Below are 27,307 nucleotides of genomic sequence, written 5' to 3'. Positions count from 1 at the left end.
GCGCACTAAGTTCGAAATTTCTTCCACGGTGGCTCGTGGATCAAATTTCGATAGATACAGCCAGCATTTTGTCTCCTCACACTAATAAATAAAATGAAATCAATACAAAACGCCATAATTAATCATGCAAATCAACACAAAACAAAGAAAAACTCAATAGATACTGATATATTGTTAATTAATATAAGCGATCAAATTAAAGCTGTAATAGAACCGGAAGTTAAAATACCCGCGACTACATCAGAAACAGCTCCCTCAACATGAATAATTACAGAGCACTCAAACTTATACAACACAATATAACTAGTCTCAGACCGCCGGACACACGAAAAGCACTAAATCACTTCCTAAACACCAATCATATTGACATAGCTCTTTTACAAGAAATCTGGCTTAAGCCTACTGAACAATATAAATTCCCAGGTTACAAATTACAAAAATTTCTCAGACCATCAGGATATGGTGGTGTGGGTATTATTATCAAAGATGATATACAATTCGAAGAATTTGTTATTCCAAAATTAAACCCAATAGAAGCAGTGGCCATAAAAACTTTAAATACACAAGTAGAATTAGTCATCATTTCAATATACATACCACCACCGCCTATCCGAAACCATGACATTAAAGAACCAATTATCAAACTACTAGATATCATAGAGAAAGCCAACAAACACACAATTCTAGCAGGTGACTTTAACGCACATAACCCCATTTGGAACCCCAAGCATCCTAGCTGTCCTCGAGGAGAGATGATAGCTAAATTATTAGACGACACTAACTTGATTATAATGAACGATGGTAGTCCAACCTTAATTAAAGCACCCAATACAAATCCGTCCGTAATTGACCTTACTTTAATATCTAGCGACCTAGCTTACAAAGTTGATTGGAACGTAATTGACGAAGAAATATGTAGCAATCACAAAATAATCCAATTTGAAATCCAAAACACTGCTAAGGTACATCACACACAAAAAACGTTTATTAACAAAAGAAAAGCAATAGAAAAAATAAACGAATTATCACCACGGGTAATAGAAACTCAATATGATATTTTACCTGTTTTAAAACAGGAGATCGACAGCTGCAAATTTGTAGTTAAAAATAAAAAATACATCCCAAAACCATGGTGGACAGAAGAAATAAGCGACCAATGGAAGCAAAAAAACAAATATCTCACTGCTTATTTTCGAAACCAAACGGTTGAAAACTATTTACAATTTAAAAAATCTCGCGCGAAACTGAAACAGATGATTCGACAACAATCTAGAATCAGTTGGTTGAAACTAGTAGACACTATAAATCCAGATATGGATCAAAAACAATTATGGAACACCATTAGAAGAATCAGTGGGGGTTTTCCACCAAAAAACAATTTATTATTACTCAATGATAGAACTATGGCCATAGAGTTCATTGACAATAATTTCCCACAGATAAATAACCCGATACAATTCACTCCAATAGTAACAACAGAAAAAATAAAAATCTCATACGAAGAAATTCAAAAATTGCTGCGTTCTAAAAAAGACCATTCCTCCCCAGGTATAGACGGAATATCCTTCTTCATACTTAAAAATATTAACAGTCACCTGATCATCAAAATTGTTGAAATTATTAACATAGTAGCAAACAATGGGTTAATACCAGATGAATGGAGAAATATCAAACTCATACCGATACTAAAACCAGCAAAAAATCCCAACATTACAGCGTCATACAGGCCACTAGCTATGCTATGTGTAATAATCAAATTAATAAATTTTTCAGTCAAATGCAGGTTATCAGATCACCTTGAAAAAGAAAAACTAATTCCCAGGGCTTGAAAAGGGATCGCAAGTTGAATGTGACTGCCGTGAATGCGAACTTTCCGCATTCAAACTCCGCTTTTTGAACGATCATTTGACTGTTTTTCTTATGCAGTCAATCTGCCGCTTGCGCTGCTGGCGTCTTACAATTCATGCGGCATCTCAGCAAAAGCAAACAGTCAATCTCCCGTTTTGCTTTGCGTTTTGAGAATATAAACTGCAAACTGACTGGAAGCATACGGTGACGTATTTTTTCGTTTCTCTTTTTGTCTCCAAATCGGCTGCTCACAGTAATAGTTTGTCACCCGGACGTCGGTCCGACGCAAGCAAAATATTCGTTTGTATTGGACGGAGTCCGACCGACTTCTTCCATGCACATGTAGTGGTTGTTTTTTTGTAGTATTGAATCATACGATTGTGCGGTTGCTTTTCGTTAGCGTGGTGATTGCCAGTCATTTGGCTGTTTTGCAGTCATTCGCTGCTCCAAACGGTAAAGGTAACTTGATCGAAACGAAAATGTCAAAAGCGTTCATTCTGTTGCGTGCATTCGGCGTTTGACTGAGCAAACTGCCAGTTGTTTTATGCATAGCGTTCGTATTCCACCTCTAAACGGACGGTGTGAACTTGAATGCGCGTTGGTGTGACTGCGGTAGAAAAAAAGGATCGGTCGAAGCCCTGCTAATTCCACTATATTCATTTGGATTCAAAAAGAAAATTTCTTCGATTGTGTTAACACCCTCATATCTCACGTTCAGCAATCCAAAAGAGAAGGAGAAATAATTGTAGCAACATTCCTAGATTTATCAAAAGCGTTCGACAATGTCGATATAAACATATTACTACAAACCCTTATTGACGCTAATATACCAGCACCACTAACTAATTGGATATAGAGCTTGCTAAGCCCAGTGCAAAAGGCTACAAAAACTTATCGTTTATCACTCAAACGTATGTTTTTTTACTGGGGTATAACTGGGGGAAAACAAAAACAAACGTGTAAAATCAATGTAAAATCTAACAACAGCAACAACAAATCGCGCGTCGATGTGTGCGTACGATAAACGTCAGCAAGCTCAATATTTATTACCACAGAGAACAGACTACCAGGTAATTGACAAAAAGTGTGTAAAAGGTTTTTATGTAATCTACGAGTAATCCTTCAATAGAGCACCCCTCGAGCAGTAAGTGGCAAAGTAAATCTTGATGTCGCTGCCATCGCTGCTATGCAACTCCAGCACAAAGAAATATTGATAAAGGTACATGGATATTTTTTGATGCGTTTGGCAAACTATTTCTGGAGGGCGCTACCGACAGATTTTACACACAAAAAATCGATTACTTCCTTCGAGCCTGTTAATCTGTTCTCTGTGATATTACTACTTGAAACAGCGGAATATAATTCTAGAAATGATCGATGGTGAATCAATAACTAGAAGAACTAACAAAGGTATACCGCAAGGTTGCCCGCTCTCGCCCATTTTGTTCAATCTTTACACCAAAAACATTCATTCCCTTGCAAATAATAATAACGTACTTATTCAATATGCTGATGATTTTACGGTATTAGTTAGAAGCAAAAGTTTACATTCTGCTTATCAAGAAATGAACCTTTTCTTAACAGAAATTATAAGTTTTTTACATAATTTGAAAATGGTAATTAATCCAGACAAGTGCGCCACAATGGTCTTTACCAATAAATTTCAACCAAACACTAACATCTCAATAAATGGAACGCAGATTGAAAACAAACCATTCCACAAATTTCTTGGAATCTTCGTAGATTACAAACTAAACTATAATAAACACGTTGAAACAATAGTTGCTAAGAGTAAAAGTAAAATAAACATACTTAAGATGTTAGGTAAAAAGAAAAACGAAGTGCATTAAAAATTTCAAAAAGTATAGTCCAGCCCCACCTGGACTACGGACTAACAATCATTTCAGCTACATCCAAATAATCATTTGCTAAATTAGAAACCGTAACAACACTTATACATTAGAATTGCAATGCGTTACTTAAAATCAACTCCTAATCACGTTATATTATCAGAGACAGGTGAACTTCCACTAAAAGATAGGGCTGAATACCTTGCGTTCAAAGGAATTTCAAAAGCTTTTTTCTACCACAATACTCCTGTTACAAAAATAATATCTGAATTTATTCAATGTGAAGAAATCAATAAGCATAGTTCATACTTAGAAAGAATAGTAAGTTTAAATAACTATCATATTCTGCAAATGGGCAGGTACATTGAGCTTCTTAAAAGTAGTAAAATTAAAATTGTGTCTGAAATTAAAGGACTAACTAAAACAAAACTAAACATTGATATACAAAAACAAATGGTAACAGCAATGCTGAATACAAAATATGCAAACAACTTCTGTATTTATACAGACGGATATAAAATCGAAGACAGATCAGGATATGGAATATACATTGTCCAAGATAAAATATCATACAGTGGCCGACTAAAAAGCCAGTTTACCATCATGAATGCAGAATTGATAGGGATATTAGAAGCAATTAACTACATTATTAAATTACAAATTCAAAATGCGGTGATCTTCACTGACTCAAAAAGTGCTACAGAATTGATTAAAAATACCACATCTTCAGATAACTACATCGTCAGTGAAATATACCATAATGTTTACCACTCCAACATAAAAAAGATAATCATACAATGGATACCAGGACACATCAAACTTACAGGGAATGACAGAGCCGACTATGCAGCTAAACAAGGTACAACTAGACAACAAATAGGTGAACAAAAGCTTCATTCGACAAGTAGTTGGTGTCGCGGTAAAAATGATGATATTTTTATTTCAAGCTGTCAAAACACATAGAAAACTAAAATCATCAGAAGCGAATTTGAAGTTTTTCTAAAAATACGCACATTGGAATCAATCAAATGTTATGGTTGGGTTAGAAAATAACATATATACTTACTATACTTTTCATTTGCCTGCATTTTGTTTAAAACTATTAAAATTTTATTACATAATAAATGCTAAACAATAAGGACATTGATTCAGCATGCCTTGGATGAAATATTGTTATAATTTTGCTTAAAACCTTTAAATTTACCTTAAACAATTAAGTAGAACACTTTCATGAATATATCTGGATCTAAATTTTTCGGTCCCGCACCTATAAACATAACCATACACACCTAAACTAAATCCGGATATCAATTTACTTGTCCTAAGTACACATTTCATTTGCAACCACCAGTGCGCTAGCTAGTAAATAAGATTTCTAGCCCGCTGCAGAAAATTTAATGTTCGCAATATTCATTTTACTGAGATTTAAATAAAAAATGTTTTGATTTGTATATCCGTCCAGCGAAAATTTGTAACTGATCATCATTTTCCTAGTTCGGACAGCCAAATGTAGGAGTCGCATGGGCTTCATTAGCTTTGCGTTTATCTGCCTATAGAATATTGCCCTTTGCATTGAAAGTTGGATTTTGAGCACACTCCCGCTTAGGCGCGCCCGGCCGAAATCGAACAAAAATCTGGCAGCGAAAAACTTTTTCTGGCAGACATTCTGCCGGATTTCTGGCCGCCGTCACCCGTGAAAACTAGCAGAAATGCAACAACCGTTTCGGGCAGAAATTTCGCCTAACGGTTTTGTTTTGATTTTTCTGTCCGAGTTCTGCCAGTCATTTCGAACAGAACCGGTGCAGGAACCGGTTCGGCTGATTTTCCTTTTTTGTATTATTTTTCATTATTAAAGGTAGAATGTCATCATACAAATTACGTAAAACCAAATTTATATTTATTTTTCTAGCTTTTTATTTACATTATCATAAGCACACACACATAAAGCGCATAAATAGCGCACAAAAGAACACCGGTACTGGAAACAATTTTCTGAAAAAAAGGTCTGGTTATTAATGTATCACACTAAACAAAACAAACATTTTTGTGATTAGTTATAGATGCAGATTGTTTAATTTGTTTAGTGTGGCTATACGAACAAAAACTGAAGTTTGCAGATATGAATTTCTAATTTCCTCACCTATAGAATCGGAAACTGCAACGAGCAGCGCGTGTCATCTCTTGTGCTTGTCACTTGTTCTGACATATAGAGAGTAGAGCGAAAAACGAAGAAGATGAACCGGTTCTGAATGTCAAATTCAGCCGGCGCCATATTGGTTCTGTTCGATTTCTGCTAGGCATCCGACTTTTTCGTAAGCGGGCTTGTTCAGTCACACATTTTGTAGGTGAGAAAAGTTGCCAAAATTTCGTGGTAAAAACCCATGAATCTTGGTTGATTCCTATTTGAATTCTAATGCTTACGTAGAGTTGTTATCGACGCTACGATTAATATAAAAATAGTTTCTAAATACATAATTCCGCGCTTAATTCATAATTTTAACAAATATGCAGCATATATGAAATAAATGAAAAATTAAATACTATTTGCTTTTCCTCCAACTGGTACTGGCGCCACTGCTAAATCAAATGTCAGCTCAGATGGGAGAGTTGTAATGATGGGAAATGCCGATCAAAATCTATAACGATTATTGATAAAGTTTTCTTATCGTTAATAATTAATAACGATAATATGACAGTATAAGCAAAAATACGTAAGAAATAGTACAAAAATGTTAAAATAATAACAAGCCAAGAAGAAGATTTCACTTTAAACCCTCCAATTTTCGATACTCTTCCGTGACGATAAAGTTTGATGGTATTATCGATATAAGATTACTAGCGATATTATCAGTAGCACACTTTTCATCACAGTTTTGAAGGTTGCACTTTATAACTGTGCAGTCCAATTGAGTGTGAAGAGCGCAATACTACGCCATAACTAAAGACGATTTACCACAGAGAACAGACATCCAAGCGAAAGGTCCCCTCTTGGATAAAACTTATGTCAAATTAGTTGGGAAACTATAGTGATGATGTCGCTAAAGGCGCATGAAATTCTACAATAAACTCACAACAGCTAGCTTCTGGCGCTAGCATAACGCTCACAGTCCATACATACTACCGCCAGAGGAGCCAAAGGTTGTCAGTGTACAAATCAAAAGAATCATTTAGTTGGGAAACTATAGTGGTGGTGTCGCTAGCATATTAGGTGATTTTAATTTGAAATTTTATCCAAGAATTCGCGAAACATTTGTTCCTGAATGGATGTCTGTTCTCTGTGGATTTACTACTGAGCGTGAAAAATGAAATAAAATGTATTTGGGATCAACGATATAAAACCATTTCCGAAGAGAAAGGGAACTACCACTATAAAATACTACAAGACGTTAAATTAAAACCATGGTTTCATAAAATTAACTTACCATCTAACTATATCATAACGATATCAAGATTACGAACTGGACATACAGCAACCAAAGATAGACTATTTAAATGGGGACTAGTGCCAAACGATCAATGTGATATATGCAAAGTAACGGAAAATGTTGTTCACATCTTATACCAGTGCCGCAAATACACTATTGTCAGAAATAAATTTCCAGTAATTGACAATAAAATTGAACTTCAAACATTATTATCCAATAATAAAATAGATGAGATTAAACAACTAGCAGAATTCGTAAAAGAAATTAAAATTTCCATATAAACAGCTTAAATTTTTCCTTTGTAATTTCACTGCCCGCTGCTGAAATGAAAGCATTTCAAAAATACCCGTCTGACAATCGTATAATTATACCTGTGACTATTAACTGTCACACTGACAAGACTTGGCTGAAATGGACCAGATCGGTCTGCGCCAAACAGCGAGAAGAGAAAAAAAAGACGCACGATTTGTTGTTGCTGTTGTTAGATTTTACATTGATTTTACACGTTTGTTTTATGTTATGTTTTGTAAAATCTAACAACAGCAACAACAAATAGCGCGTCGATGTGTGCGTGCGGCAAACGTCAGCAAGCTCAATTGTGTAACAAATCGGTGATATTTTCACAGAGAACAGACATCCATTCAGGAACAAATTTTTCGGGAATTAATGAATAAAATTTCATATTAAAATCACCTATTATGTTTGCGACACCACTACTATAGTTTCCCAACTAAATGATTCTTTTGATTTGCACACTGACAATCTTTGGCCACAGAGAACAGACATCCATTCAGGAACAAATTTTTCACGAATTCTTGGATAAAATTTCAAATTAAAATCACCTAATATGCTAGTGTCATCACCACTATAGTTTCCCAACTAAATGATTCTTTTGATTTGCACACTGACAACCTTTGGCTCCTCTGGCGCTAGTATATATGAACTGCTAGCGTTATGCTAGCGCCAGAAATTAACTGTTGTGAGTTTAGTGTAGAATTGAAGATAGAATTAACAAAAGGGCGAATGTCGCAAGCGTAAACAAACCGAGTGAGGGTTGATTTTCCCATGCTGGTCCAGCAAAAAATAACTCTCACCCGTTTTGTTTACATTTGCGACATTCGCCCTTTTGTTAATTCTATCTAGAATTTTATGCGCCTTTAGCGACATCATCGCTATAGAGCTTGCTAAGCCCAGTGCAAAAGGCTACAAAAACTTATCGTTTATCACTCAAACGTATGTTTTTAGCGGGGTATAACTGGGGGAAAACAAAAACAAACGTGTAAAATTAATGTAAAATCTAACAACAGCAACAACAAATCGCGCGTCTATGTGTGCGTACGATAAACGTCAGCAAGCTCAATAGTTTCCCCACAGAGAACCGACATCCATTCAGGAACAAATTTTTCAGGAATTCTTGGATAAAATTTCAAATTAAAATCACCTAATACGCTAACGACACCACCACTATAGTTTCCCAACTAAATGATTCTTTTGAATTGCGCACCGACAACCTTTGCTCCTCTGGCGCTAGTATATATGGACTGTAAGCGTTATGCTAGCGCCAGAAGCTAGCTGTTGTGCGTTTAGTGTAGAATTTTATGCGCCTATAGCGACATCAACACTATAGTTTCCCAACTAATTTGATATAAGTTTTATACAAGTGGGGACGTTTCGCTTGGATGTCTGTTCTCTGTGCTTTGGCTCCTCTGGCGCTAGTATATATTGACTATAAGCGTTATGCTAGCGCCAGATGCTAGCTGTTGTGAGTTTAGTGTAGAATTTTATGCGCTTTTAGCGACACCATTACTATAGTTTCCCCACTAATTTGACATTAGTTTTATCCAGGTGGAGACCTTTCGCTTGGATGTGTGTTCTCTGCGATATTTCTTTAATTCGAACAAGAATGTTGATACATTCGATTTTGAGTTTCAATTATTTCGATCATGTGTAGACCGATGCATTGTAACAAAACCACAGAGAACAGACATCCAAGCGAAAGGTCCCCTCTTGGATAAAACTTATGTCAAATTAGTTGGGAAACTATAGTGATGGTGTCGCTAAAGGCGCATAAAATTCTACACTAAACTCACAACAGCTAGCTTCTGGCGCTAGCATAACGCTCACAGTCCATACATACTAGCGCCAGAGGAGCCAAAGGTTGTCAGTGTACAAATCAAAAGAATCATTTAGTTGGGAAACTATAGTGGTGGTGTCGCTAGCATATTAGGTGATTTTAATTTGAAATTTTATCCAAGAATTCGCGAAACATTTGTTCCTGAATGGATGTCTGTTCTCTGTGGGGAAACTATTGAGCTTGCTGACGTTTATCGTACGCACACATAGACGCGCGATTTGTTGTTGCTGTTGTTAGATTTTACATTAATTTTACACGTTTGTTTTTGTTTTCCCCCAGTTATACCCCGCTAAAAACATACGTTTGAGTGATAAACGATAAGTTTTTGTAGCCTTTTGCACTGGGCTTAGCAAGCTCTATAGCGATGATGTCGCTAAAGGCGCATAAAATTCTAGATAGAATTAACAAAAGGGCGAATGTCGCAAATGTTTGAATTGAGTTTTCTATCTTTGTCCGGCAGATAATGATAAAAAATTATAGTTTTTATTTAAGAGAAAGCACCTTACATGCATTTTAAAGCACCTGACGCAGTAATCCTTCACGAAATTTCAAATCGAAACTGCTGGATGTGACAAAAAACATGTAAACAAACCACCAAGTGGTGTCATTTGACGGCAAAATGACGTCATCGCAAAATGATCTATAGTGATGATGTCGCTAAAGGCGCATAAAATTCTAGATAGAATTAACAAAAGGGCGAATGTCGCAAATGTAAACAAAACGGGTGAGAGTTATTTTTTGCTGGACCAGCATGGGAAAATCAACCCTCACTCGGTTTGTTTACACGGTAAAAAACTATCACGTTAAAGTAAAGTGATTTATCTTTGAATTCGCACTACTTGCCAAACATTATAATTTGAAATGAAAACGTGTTGAAAACGAATCAATTCAAAGCACGATGAAACCAACAGAAAATCACTTCAATTTCGGGTGTGTTACGTTTTGAATTTTGGACTGTCAAATGAATTGAAAAAAAAAACGCATATTGAGATTATTAACTTGTTCGAGTTTATTTAGTATATTATATTAATATAGTTGTTGGCCACACTGGCCTTTCCGCACCTTCCATCAACCCATTGGTCGCGGATGCTGGAGAAATGTTGACAGTATCTTTCAACGGTGAGTCAGCATCATTCCAGCTTTGTTGACAAAGATTCTAAAAGTGCTTAAAGCTAGTTTATTCCTATTTACTATAAACTATTGGTGAAACTTATAAATTAAACCTAATATTGTGCTTATACTTGGATTCTAGTGCTAACTCTAATCTGTAATCCTAACTAACTGGTAAGGTTGAAATAACTTAAGATTAACTTAAAGCTAACTAAAAATAATCTTAAAATAGGTAACCTACGCTTACCATAAATTCTATGCTCAAAGCATTCATACAGAAGCCGCTACGACTGGTGAGAGTTTAAACCAAAATATGTAATAAATATTTCAACTATTTACGCTCTTCTATAAACTTAGGACCTAAACGCTATCTAGATAGTCTATATAGAAACGATAAAGGATTATAAGGCAAACTAAACGTGAGTAAGACATTTAACCTATAAACTGTACAAGATTACTCAGATTATTATACATCTATTGGAAATTATTATTATTACTATAAGTTAAATATGTATATCATTCATAGGCAAATTATATTCTCCCTCTACATTGGATCGTGCGTTTTATTCGCTTCCGGCGGAGAATTATAATTGTGGATATCGCCGTTGAATTAAATTCAACAATAGTGGATAACATAATTTACCATAATAAATGATATTGCGTAATTATCCGTAACCACAATCACCGATCATTGAAGAGGACAATTCTTAGATATTGTTGGTTGCCGCTACCGTGTTCATGTCCGTCTCCATTTGATCAATTCCCCAAGCTGAAAACATTTAATTTATTAATTTCGATCACGGGGATAATTTCACTATACTCACGATCAAAACATCAGTAATTTCAAACGAAAACATGGTTTAGTCACAGAGAACAGACATCCATTCAGGAACAAATGTTTCGCGAATTCTTGGATAAAATTTCAAATTAAAATCACCTAATATGATAGCGACACCACCACTATAGTTTCCCAACTAAATGGTTCTTTTGATTTGTACACTGACAACCTTTGGCTCCTCTGGCGCTAGTATGTATGGACTGTGAGCGTTATGCTAGCGCCAGAAGCTAGCTGTTGTGAGTTTAGTGTAGAATTTTATGCGCCTTCAGCGACATCATCACTATAGTTTCCCAACTAATTTGACATAAGTTTTATCCAAGAGGGGACCTTTCGCTTGGATGTCTGTTCTCTGTGGTTTAGTCAGCTGACTTTCTGTTTTTCTGCTGACCATTATAAGTTGCCCGTTTGTTTCGTAAGACTTTGACATATATGATTTGCAAAAACAAGATTCATTTTCAATGGATGAAAACAGTCGTGCAGATTCTTAGGATATGCATTACAATTTGATGGTGTTTTCCATTAAATACTTCTCAATAGGAGATCACTTTGTTAAAAAATAAAAATCTCTCGAATATCAATGTAAATCACTTCAATTTGCAGTGCGGCGTGACAAATTGAAGCAAATGCCAAAACCCTTGAAATAGACGTGACAATTTTTTACCGTGTACGCTTGCGACATTAGCCCACAGAGAACAGACATCCATTCAGGAACAAATTTTTTGGAAATTCTTGGATAAAATTTCAAATTAAAATCACCTAATATGCTAGTGTCACCACCACTATAGTTTCCCAACTAAATGATTCTTTTGATTTGCACACTGACAACCTTTGGCTCCTCTGGCGTTAGTATATATGGACTATATGCGTTATGCTAGCGCCAGAAGCTAGCTGTTGTGAGTTTAGTGTAGAATTTCATGCGCCTTCAGCGACATCATCACTATAGTTTCCCAACTAATTTGACATAAGTTTTATCCAAGTGGGGACCTTTCGCTTGGATGTCTGTTCTCTGTGATTAGCCCTTTTGTTAATTCTATCTTCAATTCTACACTAAACTCACAACTGTTAATTGCTGGCGCTAGCATAACGCTAGCAGTCCATATATACTAGCGCCAGAGGAGCCAAAGGTTGTCAGTGTGCAAATCAAAAGAATCATTTAGATGGGAAACTATAGTGGTGGTGACACTAGCATATTAGGTGATTTTAATTTGAAATTTTATCCAAGAATTCGTGAAAAATTTGTTCCTGAATGGATGTCTGTTCTCTGTGGTTGTACTTGCGAGTTTTTTTGTGAATATCACAGTCTTACTGATATTTTTCACCCGGTTTTTGGCATATCCGTCAGTCTGTTCGAGGGGATCAATGTGATGCATGCAGAGCTTAATGTTATTAAATATTAGGTGCTGCATGCAGAGCTAAATCACAGAGAACAGACATCCAAGCGAAAGGTCCCCTCTTGGATAAAACTTATGTCAAATTAGTTGGGAAACTATAGTGATGGTGTCGCTAAAGGCGCATAAAATTCTACACTAAACTCACAACAGCTAGCCTCTGGCGCTAGTATAACGCATATAGTCCATATATACTAGCGCCAGAAGAGCCAAAGGTTGTCAGTGTGCAAGTCAAAAGAATCATTTAGTTGGGAAACTAGTGGTGGAGTCGTTAGCATATTAGGTGATTTTAATAGGCGAATTCGAGCAAAACTAAGAGCTACCGTTCGCTACCTGGTTGTGATTATTGGAACTACAAAAAAAGTGCATTTCCCAAAATGCTTGCTGGCACCTATATGGAACTCGACTTTAAATGTAATATTTTATTGAATTAACAACAGTGGGAATGATGAAAATGGATAATAAAGGTAAGAAAAAGCATTACCTTTCATTTGATATATATTGTTTCTGTTTCGGGAGATTATTAGAGCTTCGCAAGTGTATTTATGTTTACGAACTGATAGGTTATATGTTTGGTTCTTTGCGCAGATGATGCTTATCACGAAAATAAATCCGTTAGCATTTGAAAACACATTGGAAAACACTGAAGACTGAAAATAATTGGTGATTCTCTATCCAGGATATGTAAACTTTACAGCTGACTCCATGTACTTTTGTTTCATGTGGTACAAAATTAAACATTAACATTTTTCTGCCATAAGGTAAATTAATTCGAATATTTTCACTTACCTTAACGTAGATAAACAAATTTCTTCCAATATTTCGCTATCTAAATTCCTGACAATTGAAAGGGTTAATCAAAAATTGCATTTTATTTCAGCTTTTTTCAAAAATGTATGGAGCTTGACAGCGATTTTACTTTTCATCACTTTTTTTATGCAGCGCCTCCAAGCGGGCGATAGCTTGTCAAAAACGCCTATTTGAAATTTTATCCAAGAATTCGCGAAACATTTGTTCCTGAAAGGATGTCTGTTGTCTGTGGCTAAATGTTACGAGATAGAAGTGCAATTTCACGTTAATGGGTTTTGATGCCTTTGGCACAACGAAAACGTGCGCTGAATGCATCGAGATCATAAAAGTAAAATATAAATATCGATATTCGGCCTAAATATCGATGTCAATATCAAAGTTCGTCCAAATATCGATATTGCTGATATCGATATTTTTTCAGAATATCAACAACCCTACTCCCAAGATGGCTGCTTCCGCGTATCTCTCACCTCTGAGTATTTCTAGTAAAATCCCACCTTATTGACAGTGACAGTGACAGTGGCTTTAGAGTTTGATTCTTTATCATTTATTTCGTACGACGTATTTATTATATTTATTTCCGTATAATATAGTGGATGAAATTTAAATTTCCGCAAATTCCTTAATTGAGTTGTATAAAAATATTCAATATGCAAAAAAAACCAACCCGTCGAGATTGTTTCATTCCGGGTTGTCCATCACAAATGGGTCAAGTAGTTTTCATGAGCGCATATAAATCTGATGGTTTACAACGATGGTGGAGCGAAACTGTTTGGGCAAAAAAGCGTAAAAATAAGCTAATTCCAAAAAATTCGCGAGTTTGCGAGAAACACTTCGAAGAAAAATATATTGATCGTAGCTACAAGATGCCTCGATTGTTTCCCGAAGCATGGCCTACGATGAACATAGCAACATATTCTGACGAATTTATTGGTACAGAAAAGCAAAAGAGCGATAGAAGCAAGGACAATAAACAAGAAACAAACCCTAGGATTTACTGCAGATTTTGTGGCCGAAAAGAAAAACATCCAATTGAGAATCAGCTATACCAATTGAGCACTAGTGAAAATTTCTTGAAGTTATGTTTGGGTCAATTTTATCGAAAAGAATATTTCCCGCAAGGAATATGTGAAAATTGCATGGAAACGGCACAGTTCTTAATAAATTTTATAAGACAATGTAATGAAACACAGCGTCGGCTTGATGATATTTTTACGCCTCAGGAGATCCCTAAGCTAGAGTCGAATTGTGATCTGCCTGAAAATGTTCATTTAAAGCAAGAAAGACTAGATGAATCTGAATATATAAACGAATCACTAAATAAACCAAGCGATATCCTCGTTAAACCAGAAGATGTGATTCATGATGATTCAGATAACGATGCTTTTACAGTTCCAGACCAAGCGAGCTCAGACTCTTATCAAACGGATGAAGAGTACAAACCAGACATGACTAAAAACGCGAAAACATTTAAATCTCGGGTTAGACATGAGAGCGAATCTGAATGTGATTCTGAAGATAAACCTCTTAAACGAAATTACAAAAAAAAATCCGGCTCTAAACCAAAAATATCTACTGATTTCAAAGATAAAGGTTTAATAGTAGTCAATGAATTTCCTACCGGTTATGAGACCAAACAAATACGTCAGCCGAAACCAAAACGAGAGAAATCGGCCGGACCCGGTGAGACAAGCCGAATTTGCCCCATTTGCGGTAAAATTTTGGTGCATAAGGGTAATTTCACTTCGCATTTGAAAATACATAGTGAGAAAAAAGACTATGTATGCAACATTTGTGGAAAACAGTACTACATACGGCGAGAACTTCAAATGCATATTGAATCTTTACACGAAAAAAAAACTTTCGTTTGCAATATTTGTGGTATTAAATGCGCTTGGAGAAAGGGACTGCAGAGACATATGAAAAATAAACATTCCGATGAAAGCTCTTTAAAGCATAAATGCACGTACTGTGGAAAAGCTTTTCTTTTGCCGAATCAGTTGAGGTTACATATTATGAAACATACAGGAGACAGAATTACTTGTGATTTATGTGGTGCTGGTTACAGGTATACGCGTTCTATCTCTCAATCAGTTGAATCTTTAACTTTCCATTATTATAGATTCAATTACATGTTGACACAGCATAAAATACGGGAACATGGAATGGAGTTTAAAGGTGTAAAACTTTACAAAACTAGCAGCAGAGCACGCAAAAGCGGAGAAGGAAAACAGCTAGCTACTATAACCACTACTGCTACAGCGAGTATGGTAGAAACACAATCTGGTTCCGTAAACATTTCTAACTTAGCAGATTCGAATCGTGATTCTATTCAATCGTCTGAGTCTTTGCATTCTCATCATATCTCCCAACCGCAGCAACAACAGCATGAACAGCATATTCAACAATTTCATCACGCGAGCACAACCCAGTTGGATCGTATTCACTTTCAACCGAGTTTTGTCTATTCAACCACTCCTGTCATGATGCTTCCTTCAGGAAGTGAATACAATGGCTAGCATTAAATATGAAAACAAAACTGATTACTTTGTGAATAAAGTATCGCTAACAAAGTGAATATATCAACTCAAATATCTCGAGTAATATGTCAAATGGCGGGAACCGCCAACCGAAAATTTAGCGTCGCTAACTGCTAATCCAAGTCAATGTCAATCATACAGCCATAAGGGTTCTACGAAAGGGTGACACAGCACTATGCCATATAATACTCGTTACATTGATAACATTTTTTACTCGAAGTATTTATGAAACATTAGATCAAAGACTAATGCAAACTGCATTTCTGGCATGTGCATGGGTCATTCCACGCGAAGTGTCCGAAACCCATGTAATCGACCTTCACGGATCTGAACTAAATTTTGCCAGATTGTTCGTTTTCGGTCAGGAAGTAAAAGCCCAAAATTTGTCGCTCTTCAGCTGCGAACGGCACGAGACGCATATCTGCTCATTCGTAGTGACGAATATTGTACGGCAACGTTTTTGCGCACGTACCGGTATTTTACCTCGCGAAATTTATTATTTTCCGCTTCGTCAAAAAGTGAGAAATACGGAACGTTTACGTTTGGCTATCAGTAGCCAGAAAAAGGAATATTCATACGTATACATAGTATCCACAATTGACCCTGGGCTTGGTGGATCAGCCTTTGAGGGCGTACTTCCGGTTCGCGGATGGGAGTGGGAGCTAAATAGGAGTCAAAGTCACTTTTTTTACTTTGCTTCTGATTAGTCTCTTATGTGGGCGGTGTTTATACGATTCTATATCTATGCAAGTTGACCTCAGTAATTCTTGTTTTTAGTTTTTTTTTTTTAATGTATATTGCTTAGTATACGTTATTATTTATTATATTTTACTTATCCCACTTATTTACTTATTTTATATTAGATGCATATCTATTTTTTTTAACAAAGATTAAGTTTACCAACAAACTCACTATTTTCTTTCTTTTTCTTTTTCTTCCTTCTCAATCCCGGTAACAAGAATAACTATAGAAGAGATAGCTTCGAAAGAGAATGGAGACGAACAATGTAAGCGATGTCGAGGATAAACGGACCAAAATAAATAATAACCGGGGTAGGATAAGAATAAGGATAAGGATAAGTATAAATAACAACAGGTATGTTGGAAGGAGAAAAGATCGCCATTATCTATTATATTATATATACATATATTTACTATATGGTATGTATATATGTTTATCATATGTTATATGCTTATTAACAAAACCTAGGGAAGAATAGGTCACAGCTCCCCACGTGTTATAGCATTTGCCACGGATTTTTGAATATTAGTTGCAATACGTCCCCAGAAAGTGCTGGGCTTCGGATTGTTCGTAGACTGACACATTACAAGGCACCTAGATATGAAGTTGTAGATATGAAGGAGGATGGCTGTGGCGTTTTTAGGTTAAGACGAATAGACGGCAGCAAGACTGCATGACGAACTATGACACAATGACCTTACTGAGCAATCTTGGGTGATATTGGTCCTCTTGGTCCGAGGAACGGCGTTCAATTGACCGAAGTGTGTTAGTTTAGCCGCCCAATACCTACTCAGCTTGCTCGCAAGCCGGACCGAGACCCAATCAGCAATACGCTACAGTCCTTCACCTCGCTGAAAAAAAAGTATACATAGTATCCACAATTGGCTTCCCCAGTAGCAGTGTACTCAAGTAAGTACCCATTGTCTGCAAAGAAACCGAACGAAGCAGCAAAAAAGGTCGCACGAGACACACAGCGAGGATCGCGCCACCCTGGACGCCAAAGTTTGATGAGGCGCCGCGGCACGCTGGAAACCAAATATTGGTGAAGTATTCAACGTAGAAGTACCATATATAATTTTTCTTTTTTTAAGTTTAGTCTTCTGATTTTATTTACCTATTTTTTTTGATTATTTTTTTTTATTGACCACTGCTTATTGACTCCCCCTTGCATACGAATTCACTTCTGTATTCTGCGGAGAGCTTATTGCTCCCGCTCAAAATGAAAGACTCGAATGTTGGTTTGATCAACAATGTTGATTCTAACGGTGAGGAAATGGAAGAGGAGTTCCTAGGATTCCCAACTCCCGGCCCTTCACAACCTCCTGTACCTACTCCCCCACCATCGCAACCCCCTATAAACCAAAGGAAGAAAGCTTACCCAGATGGCTCAAAAGGACCGTTTGTTGTCTACTTCCGGCCCATAAGTAAACCATTGAACATTATTCAAATCGGCAAGGACCTGGCAAAACATTTTTCGGACGTAACCGACATTACGAAGGTGAGACCGAATAAATTGCGAGTTGTCGTGAGGAGCTTGAAGCAAGCAAACGAGATTGCTAGCTCTGAGTTCTTTACGAGAGAGTATCGCGTGTACATCCCTGCCAAGGATGTAGAAGTTGACGGTGTAGTCACCGAAGGAAATCTCACTGTCGAAGATCTTCTGCGTTGTGGAGTTGGCTGTTTTAAGAACCCAATCAGGCTTACTGATAATCGCATCATAACGCCTATATTTCTCGGGTACTTTTTCATTTCGACGTATCTGCAAATGAGAGATTCTCTTCGTGTCTCCTCTCTTCCGCTGTTTACGGCTATACTAATGCATTTTGACACATCAGCTTTGCATTAATCGGTTGCCGGAGTCACTAGCTAGCCAAATGTTTTGAAAATTTTCTTTTCAATGCATTAGTTTCGTCGTAAAAGGCGGAAGAGAGGAGACACGAAGAGAATCTCTCATTTGCAGATACGTCTAAATGAAAAAGTACCCGAGATTTAGTCTTCAAGCACGAAAGCATTCGAAGATTCAATAACGCCAAACTGCTCCAGAATGAAGATAATAATAACACTAGAATGCTTGCAGCGATGCGATTTGCGAGAGAGTAATACATAGGCCGAACATTGGTGTTTTATCTTTGCGCTTTCTATTCCTCGCCTTCGGTCCGTTTGCGGTGCGAAGTGTACATGATATTCTTCACTCTTCTTCGAATGCATCGATCTTCATGAAGAAGCGAACAAAAATTTATCACCGAGGCGATGATTAATAGTTTACTTTAGTTGGCTGCAGATAACAGATAAAATGTAAAAGCAAACTGTTTCCATATTTTATTTTTGGAAACCTTATAAGATAGTGTGTATGTATGTATGTGTGAGTGTTCGTATGTACGTGGGTACGTATATGTGTACTTATGAAAGTTTTGCACTCACTTTTCTCAGAGTCGGTAGACAGATTTGGATGATCTTGGTGGTGAATTTTATATCAGTATACGTTATTTGAAAACTGTTCTGTTTAGACCTATCAAACGAAAATAAACTATATTTAAACTTAAATACGTAAGGAACGTATATAAAACCGTCAAAACGTGTATAACCCAAACATCTATCAAGAGTCGATTTTATGTATTGATGCATGTATGTGTGCTTGCATATATCTGTGCTTGCATGTATGTGTATGTGTATGAGTATGTGTGTAATTGTGATGTATGTACGTGTGCTTGTATGTACGTACAACATTGATATATTTTGTTTCTAATTTTATTATGAAACTTCGCGCAGAATTCGCCAAACCGAACCGGGAATTGTCCGCTAAGCCTTCAGAATTGTCAGGTCAGCCTCGAAGAAATATTCTGAGATGTCAGTTTTGTTTTCAAAAAAGAATAAAACTGATTTTCGAATACGGCCGTGTCAAAAGTAATCCGTGAAACGTGCCAAAATCGATTCGATCTGTAGCTGGTTTATACAAATAGTTACTCGTAGAATTAAAATAGCAAGAATTAGCTCTCCTATACAAATTTAAATATGTACAAATTTAAAAAAAATTGCGTTCTTGCAAACAACAAAGACTTGTACTGGACAAACAATAATTTATCTCATTCAATTTTATATTGTTTCCGTAGTTACCTGTATTTTACATATATTCATATTCATATATTCACCGTAGCATTTTAAATAAAACAATTACGTTCATTATATAAACCAAGTTCTTAGGAGTATTGGTAGTAATTAGACTACACTATTTAAAATTAAAGCAATATTTCCTAAAATGCCGATTTTCTAAAATTTAACACAACTATAGGCGCAGTTGGAACGCACAACTATAGACACTCATTTCTATAGTTGCACTAAAATGTTTTTTCACCTAGCAACCTAGCAATGTATACGGAATAGCACAATTCAAGGAACACCAAACTTAATTAAGGGAACATTAACGCAACTATTGGTACAATATAATTGAATCGGAAAATTAATTTTTTTTTATAAAGCTTGTCATACAACGAAAGCAATTTTCATGCCTTGTGACAAATACCTTGTGTTTGATAAATTTATATCCCACAAGCATTAATTGAAGTCAATGAACAATAAAAATCAAATTACAACAAAATCAAACAAACGGGTCGAAAACGTGACAAAATCGGAGAGTGACAAAATCAGGTTACCACTGTATCACTGTTGCACCTAGCACATTCTTGAATTATTTTTATTTAAATAAAACCATTGATAGCTAACATTTTAAATTATAGGGGAAAGACGTCTACAGTGAGACACATTTTTACCAATTTTTTTTATGATAGCTACCAACAAGCTCTTCAATCCATTTTAAAGGTATATCCTTCTAGTGGTCTGAAAAAAAGTTTCAGTCGTATTGTTTATATACTTAATTTGTTACAACCACAAATGTGAAGGTGTAATTTTGTCTCACTGTTGATCAATAGGTGCGAACAGTAAGACAACGAGTATTGCATACTGAGACACCTATTTGAAATTAATTTAAACTAAATTTTTGGGTAATGAAAAATAAAATAGATTTTTGTTCATTGTGTCTATAAAGCATATATTATTATTGGGTTTGATTGAAAATTCTGATTATTATCACATACCGTCAAACGGGGTAACTTGCAACAGCGGGGTAACATGCAACAACGCTATATCGATCCAATTTGTTGTACTTTTTGATCTCTTACTTCAATTTTTAATCTATATCAGTCACTGAAACTTGTTGTTCACAGATTTAAGAAGCCTTGGATAATGTTATGATGATTTTTTGCTGTTTCGGTAATTTGTAAAAAGTCGCACAAGATGATGTCAAGTTGATCGTCAATTTTTTCGTTTGTAAAACGTTTGTGTCGCCCACAAGCACTTCAAATAATAAAAGCTTGACATACATTTTTTATAGTAAAATGAATAATAAGGAAACAAAATAATTGATTTATGATGACTAATTTTGTTTATCCTGCTTGTTACCACATTATTCGTAAAACAAGCACTTAAACGGGGTAACTTGCAACAGCTGGTGGATATAAAAAGCTGTGTTCCGTTAACTTCACGAGGAAAGTTATCATTTAATTTTGCATCAAGCAATACTAAAGTACAATGAAGAGTGTAAGATACTTTCGGTAAGTCGGAAATATGCCAGTTTTTCTCTGGATATACCGAAAATGGCTATAGAAGAGGCTAAAAAGAAAATATCCTCACTGAGAGAAATCAACCAGCAATATGACAGTGTCTAATTACGATCACTCATAACGCAATGAACATTCATACATTACGTAACCAAGATATCGATGATTTTCAACTCCACCACTCCACTTCATGACGTGATTTTGCATAGTGGATATACGACGTGTAACGAGTTGCGCAACTCCCGCTCCCCTACGTGCGTTACGTAATATGTGAATAGTCCTTAAAGAAGGCAGTTCTATCGAATCCAGACAAGGAATATCAACTGCGTGAATAATATAAAAAGTTTAATTCGTAATTTTCCGTTACGGGGCTCATAAATTATTTTCACCAACGGGACATAGGACGTTAATGCGTATATTCATAGCAAAAGCATTAAAAATCGCAAGTCGGATTATCATTTGCATATTCAAGTCAAAAGAAACTCATACAAACCATAAAATTCGTTCAATTTCCAAAAACTATTGCTTGTTGCAAGTTACCCCCTTAAGGGTTACAAGTAACAAACTACCCAGGTAACCAATAAGCATTAAAATAAGCAGTAAATCTGTCGTTTATTAGCATCCCTGGCGTTTTATACTGCAGGTTGTTGTTTATCAGCTTTTTGACTGCATAACTGTTGTAAATTGGCATCTACAATTCTATTTAAATTCTTCTTGTTGGTAACTAGCTGCAAATAAGCATTGTCAGCACTATAAGAGGGCTAGCAGTAAAGTAGCCGCATATTTTGCCAAAATAGCATTTAAGTAGCATTTAAGGCAACTTAAATGCTTATTGGCTTGCTTTTAAATTGCATTGGAAATGCTTATTGGTTACCTGGGTAGTTAAAAAATTCTACAACTTCCATTGATCGCATATTTTTTCTCAATATGTGAAATTGTTCTATCCTAGACCTAATAACTTTGTATTAATTAAATGTCCTCAAATGTACTACAGATAAGTTTTTACTTGCACTAATAGTTGAGAACTGTTGCAAGTTACCCCGTTTGACGGTATACGTTTATACTCATATAAGGGATAAATCCTAGAAATCTAACTTTTAACTTACACTTCAGAATTTATTTACAGTCAATCCCAATATAGATTGATTTGCAATTGAACGTAAGCAAAAATTTTCAAAAAAAATTGCATGGTGAAAGCTATGTCTCAGTGCCACCCACGTCTCTGTGTCTCACCGTTGCCAATAGGAATGTTTTTTTGAAAAATAGTGAACTAGCGGAGTTAGAAAAACAATTCGATTGTCATATTTTTAAATATTAACTCTTATTACTTCGTGATATCATGCAGTAATTTAAATTTAATATGTATTCTGTCGTTGAAAATCACTTGAAAATCATTGCAAAAAAATTTACTTTTAACCCCCCAGCTGATTTTTGTTCATAAATATATTAGACCTATTATAGTTCGTCTTTCTTAGAAGATTATGAAAAAGGAAAAAACCTGAGTTTTCCTTTTAATTCTACGATTTATAAATGGTCGGTGTTAAATCAGACCGGACCAAGTCGCAAAATTTAATTTAATTTAATAAGTTAATGACAGCAAACGGTCAAGAAATTTCTAAGCTACATTTTACACTAATCAGACTACATAAATATTGCAAACAGCCAGAGTTATGAGAAGATTTCGAACGATTCATAGCTATAAACCATACAGAGCAACAAACTTTGAACGCGTTTTTCTCGAAATCAAAGTTTTGTTACTTGATTCGGTTTGACTTAACGCCGACCAAATAATAGAATTAAGTGGAAAAGTTTTAGGTTTATCTAGCCGCAATGCAACAAATCTTCTGATTCTGTTTACCATCACAACGAATTTTGCCATTCAACATGAATAGTTTCCCTTGTTCCCTAAAATCATTCATTCATTCGCGAGGAAGAACCAAAAAATATTCTTCATGAAGAATGTAGATGATATCGCTCACTATTGAACGCTTCTTTAGCTGAAGACTGCTTTATGAATCGCATCAACTCGTAACTCACGAGTGAGCAATAGTTGTTGCCTGCCATACAGGCGATAATTCAGAGAAGAACGAAGAACATGAAAAAGCGAAATATGCCGAATAGCTTCAACCGCAAAGCTGATCGAAGCTGATCTGAGAAGCTTTTTTTCACTGGCCGTGCAACTCTCTGGAGAATAACTAACAAAGAGAGTAAAGCGCTTTCGCGATAATCAGCAAGCCTGAACCCAATAATGCCGAAGGTAAAGATACTGTATTGCAAGCAATTGCAGTCAGTATCAATCGAAGAAGGGAAGAAGAAATTCTCCCCATCGGATTCCTTTCGTATGACTTTCGCTGGATCTGTTCTACCGAACTACATTCTCTTGGATAGGGTACATCTACCTGTACGCCTGTATGTACCGCGGGTCATGAACTGCCAGAACTGCAAGCAGCTAGGCCATACAGCCGCCTTCTGTTGCAAAAAGGCACGCTGCATCAAATGTGGCGGAAATCATGAAGAGAGTACCTGCAGTGAAGAGACCGTAAAGTGTCTTTACTGTGGGGAATTTCTTCATGATCTTTTGTCATATGCCACGTACAAACAACGCGGGGGAAAATTAAAGCGTTCTCTTAAAGAACGCTCAAAGCGATCTTTTGCAGAGATGCTAAAGAGAGCTACACCACCTGTACCAGAAAACATCTTTAACCTTTTGCCATCTGATGAGGGTACATCTGATGATCCCGCATCCCGTCGCAGGAACTTCTTGTACCTTGCAAGATAGATCTAGAAAGAGAAGAAAGAGTAACTCCCCTAGTCCTTCTCGCAAGGGACGCAAGATACCCCCAGGCGGGACAACATATAGCACAAAACCACAAAAAGGAAGCGGTTTACAAAATCCGAAGCAGGTACCTCCTGGTTTGCAAAATTTTAGGTCAAATCAGGAATACCCACCGCTTCCTAGAGCACCAAGAACCGCAAGTGCACCTCATTTTCAGCTAGAGAATAACTCAGGATTCTTGAAATTCTCGGATATCGTGGACTGGATACTAAAAACATTCAATATTTCGGATCCTCTTAGAAGTCTTTTGTTTACTTTTCTCCCTACAGTAAAAACATTTTTGCAACAACTTGCTACACAATGGCCCCTTCTTTCTGCTGTCATATCCTTCGATGGCTGATACGTCGAACGAAATAGGGAACTCATTAACTGTACTACAGTGGAATTGCAGAAGGATCATCCCCAAATCTGACCTTTTTAAGCAATTAATTAACATATCTAATTGTGACGCGTTTGCGCTCTGTGAAACATTTCTTACTCCAGATAACGAGCTCTATTTTCGCGATTTTAATATAATTCGTCGGGATCGAGGATCACATGGCGGAGGAGTACTTTTAGGGATCAAAAAGTGCTATTCCTTCTTTCGAATCGACCTCCCCTCTTTCCCAAATATAGAAGTTGTCGCCATTCAAGCTACCGTAAATGGTAAAAACATTTCTATAGTATCGACTTATATTCCTCCGGCAGTACGGTTTGAACAGAGGCAACTTTATGATATAGCAGAGTTGCTCCCAGCACCATTTCTGATTTTAGGAGATTTTAATTCTCACTGCACACAATGGGGGTCGCTATACGACGACAACCGCTCCTCTTTAATTTGTAGTCTGACGAATTTGATATGACAGTTTTAAATACCGGGGAAGCGACACGAATACCTAATCCCCAGCCCGTGAAAGCGTGCTCGATTTGTCCCTCTGCTCGACGTCACTAGCGTTAGATTGCCAGTGGAAGGTAATTAACGATCCCCACGGTAGTGATCACTTGCCAATCGTTATTTCAATTGCCACCCAATGGTTCAACCTCCTCGAATCCAATCAATGTTGCATATGACATCACGCGAAATATTGATTGGAAGAGTTACGCATCTACAATATCCGAGACTGTTGAGTCTAATGAAGTACTTCCTCCGGAGGAAGAATATACGTTTATTACTAGCTTGATCCTCGACGCCGCGACTCAAGCACAGACGAAACCGATACCGGGTGCTAGAATTAACCGGCGGCCTCCCACTACCTGGTGGGACAAAGAGAGCTCCGACCTGTACGCGAAAAAGTCTACGGCGTATAAGGACTTTCGTGGCTCGATAGAACTGCTTAGGAAGTACGAAATACTTGAGAGGCAGATGAAAAGCTTGATGAAAGCAAAAAAACGCGGTTTTTGGCGCCGGTTCGTGAACGGATTATCTAGAGAAACAGCGATGAGTACTCTTTGGCAAACTGCTAGACGCATGCGGAATCGTAACGCTACAAACGAAAGCGCGGAATATTCGAATAGATGGATCCTTGGTTTTGCCAAGAAAGTCTGTCCGGACTCTGTACCGGCACAGAGATCTTTTCGCGACGCGTCCCCGTCGATTACAAACGAACCGCCGTTTTCCATGTCAGAATTTTCAATTGCTCTCCTTTCGTGCAACAATAATGCTCCAGGGTTAGACGGAATTAAATTCAAATTGTTGAAAAATCTTCCTAGCCCTGCCAAAAGGCGTCTATTGAACCTATTCAATAGGTTTCTTGAGCTAAATATTGTTCCGCATGACTGGAGACAAGTGAAAGTTATTGCCATTCGGAAACCAGGAAAACCAGCCTCCGACCACAATTCGTACAGGCCGATTGCAATGCTCTCCTGTATCCGGAAATTGATGGAGAAAATGATCTTATTTCGTTTAGACAAATGGGTTGAAACGAACGGCTTGCTTTCAAATACTCAATTTGGCTTTCGTAAAGGTAAAGGAACGAACGATTGCTTAGCGTTGCTTTCTACAAAAATACAACTCGCTTTTGCTCGTAAAGAGGAAATGGCATCCGTATTCTTGGATATCAAAGGAGCTTTTGATTCAGTTTCCGTGGAAGTCTTAACCGAGAAGCTTCATACACGAGGACTTTCACCGAACTTGAATAATTTTCTGCTCAATTTGTCAGAAAAACGCATGCTTTTTAAACACGACGATCTGACAACCTCACGAATCAGCTACATGGGCCTCCCCCAGGGCTCTTGTTTAAGTCCTCTGTTGTATAATTTCTACGTTAACGACATTGACGAATGTCTTGCCAACCCATGCACGCTAAAACAACTTGCTGACGATAGCGTTGTTTCCGTACGGGAAACAAAATCGATGATCTGCAAGGTCCTTTGCAAGATACTTTGGATAACTTGTCCAGCTGGGCTCTTAAGCTTGGTATCGATTTCTCCCCGGAGAAAACTGAGCTGGTCGTTTTCTCACGGAAGCACGATCCAGTACAACTGCAGCTTCTACTAACGGGCAGAACGATCTCGCAGGTTTTAGTCACAAAATATCTCGGGGTCTGGTTCGATTCTAAATGCACTTGGGCATGCCATATTAGGTATCTGAAACAAAAATGTCAACAGAGGATCAATTTTCTCCGTACAATAACCGGGACCTGGTGGGGCGCCCACCCTACTTATTTACTTACTTAGGTGGCTTGCCGTCCTAAGACAAAGCCTGTTGAACAAAATTTCTCCATGTAACTCGGTTAAGGGCTACCGCTCTCCAATTCTTCGGACACCGAGTACTCTCCGCCAGATCTCGCTCCACCTGGTCTAACCATCTTGTTCGCTGCGCTCCTGATCGTCTTGTTCCTACCGGATTTGAGGCGAACACCATCTTTGCAGGGTAGTTGTCCGGCATTCTTGCAACATGCCCTGCCCATCGCATCCGTCCAGCTTTAGCTACCTTCTGAATACTGGGTTCGCCATAGAGCTGTGCGAGTTCATGGTTCATCCTCCGCCTCCATACTCCGTTCTTCTGTACGCCGCCGAAGATCGTTCTTAGCACTCGTCGTTCGAAAACTCCGAGCACCCGCAGGTCCTCCTCGAGCATTGTCCATGTTTCATGCCCGCAGAGAACAACCGGTCTAATAAGCGTCTTGTATAGGGTGCACTTTGTACGGGGACTTAGTCTGCTCGACCGCAATTGCTTGTGGAGCCCGTAGTAAG

General features: G+C 37.2%; 2 protein-coding genes across 4 annotated transcripts in view; both read left to right on the top strand.

Annotated features, from left to right (window-relative positions):
- Positions 1-10,304: 10,304 nt before the first annotated feature.
- Positions 10,305-27,307, top strand: part of LOC128733139 (myoneurin-like) — a 79,003-nt gene continuing 62,000 nt past the window's right edge. For 2 of the 3 annotated variants that reach the window (XR_008411869.1, XR_008411868.1), the window contains exons 1-3: positions 10,305-10,541; positions 10,600-10,660; positions 10,725-10,786. The gene's annotated coding sequence lies outside the window, so the exon portion shown is untranslated. Of the gene's footprint in view, positions 10,542-10,599; positions 10,661-10,724; positions 10,787-10,893; positions 11,061-27,307 lie in introns of those variants that run through there. The other variant, XR_008411867.1, reaches the window with a different exon arrangement.
- On the top strand, positions 14,006-15,937 carry LOC128733141 (zinc finger and SCAN domain-containing protein 26-like). Its single transcript, XM_053826770.1, has 2 exons — positions 14,006-15,471; positions 15,526-15,937. The coding sequence occupies exons 1-2, from the start codon at positions 14,054-14,056 to the stop codon at positions 15,920-15,922; spliced, it is 1,815 nt and encodes a 604-aa protein (XP_053682745.1). The 5' UTR covers positions 14,006-14,053; the 3' UTR covers positions 15,923-15,937.

Source organism: Sabethes cyaneus, chromosome 1 (assembly GCF_943734655.1).
Source record: "Sabethes cyaneus chromosome 1, idSabCyanKW18_F2, whole genome shotgun sequence".
Classification (NCBI taxonomy): Eukaryota; Metazoa; Arthropoda; class Insecta; order Diptera; family Culicidae; genus Sabethes; species Sabethes cyaneus.
The sequence above is the reverse complement of the archived record's forward strand: the minus strand, read 5'-3'. Positions and strand labels throughout refer to the sequence as shown.

Coding starts and splice junctions, on each gene's coding strand:
- LOC128733141 (XM_053826770.1), top strand. CDS start 14,054: ATGCAAAAAAAACCAACCCGTCGAGATTGTTTCATTCCGGGTTGTCCA. Junction 15,472..15,525: donor TTATGTGGTGCTGGTTACAG/GTATACGCGTTC, acceptor CCATTATTATAG/ATTCAATTACATGTTGACAC.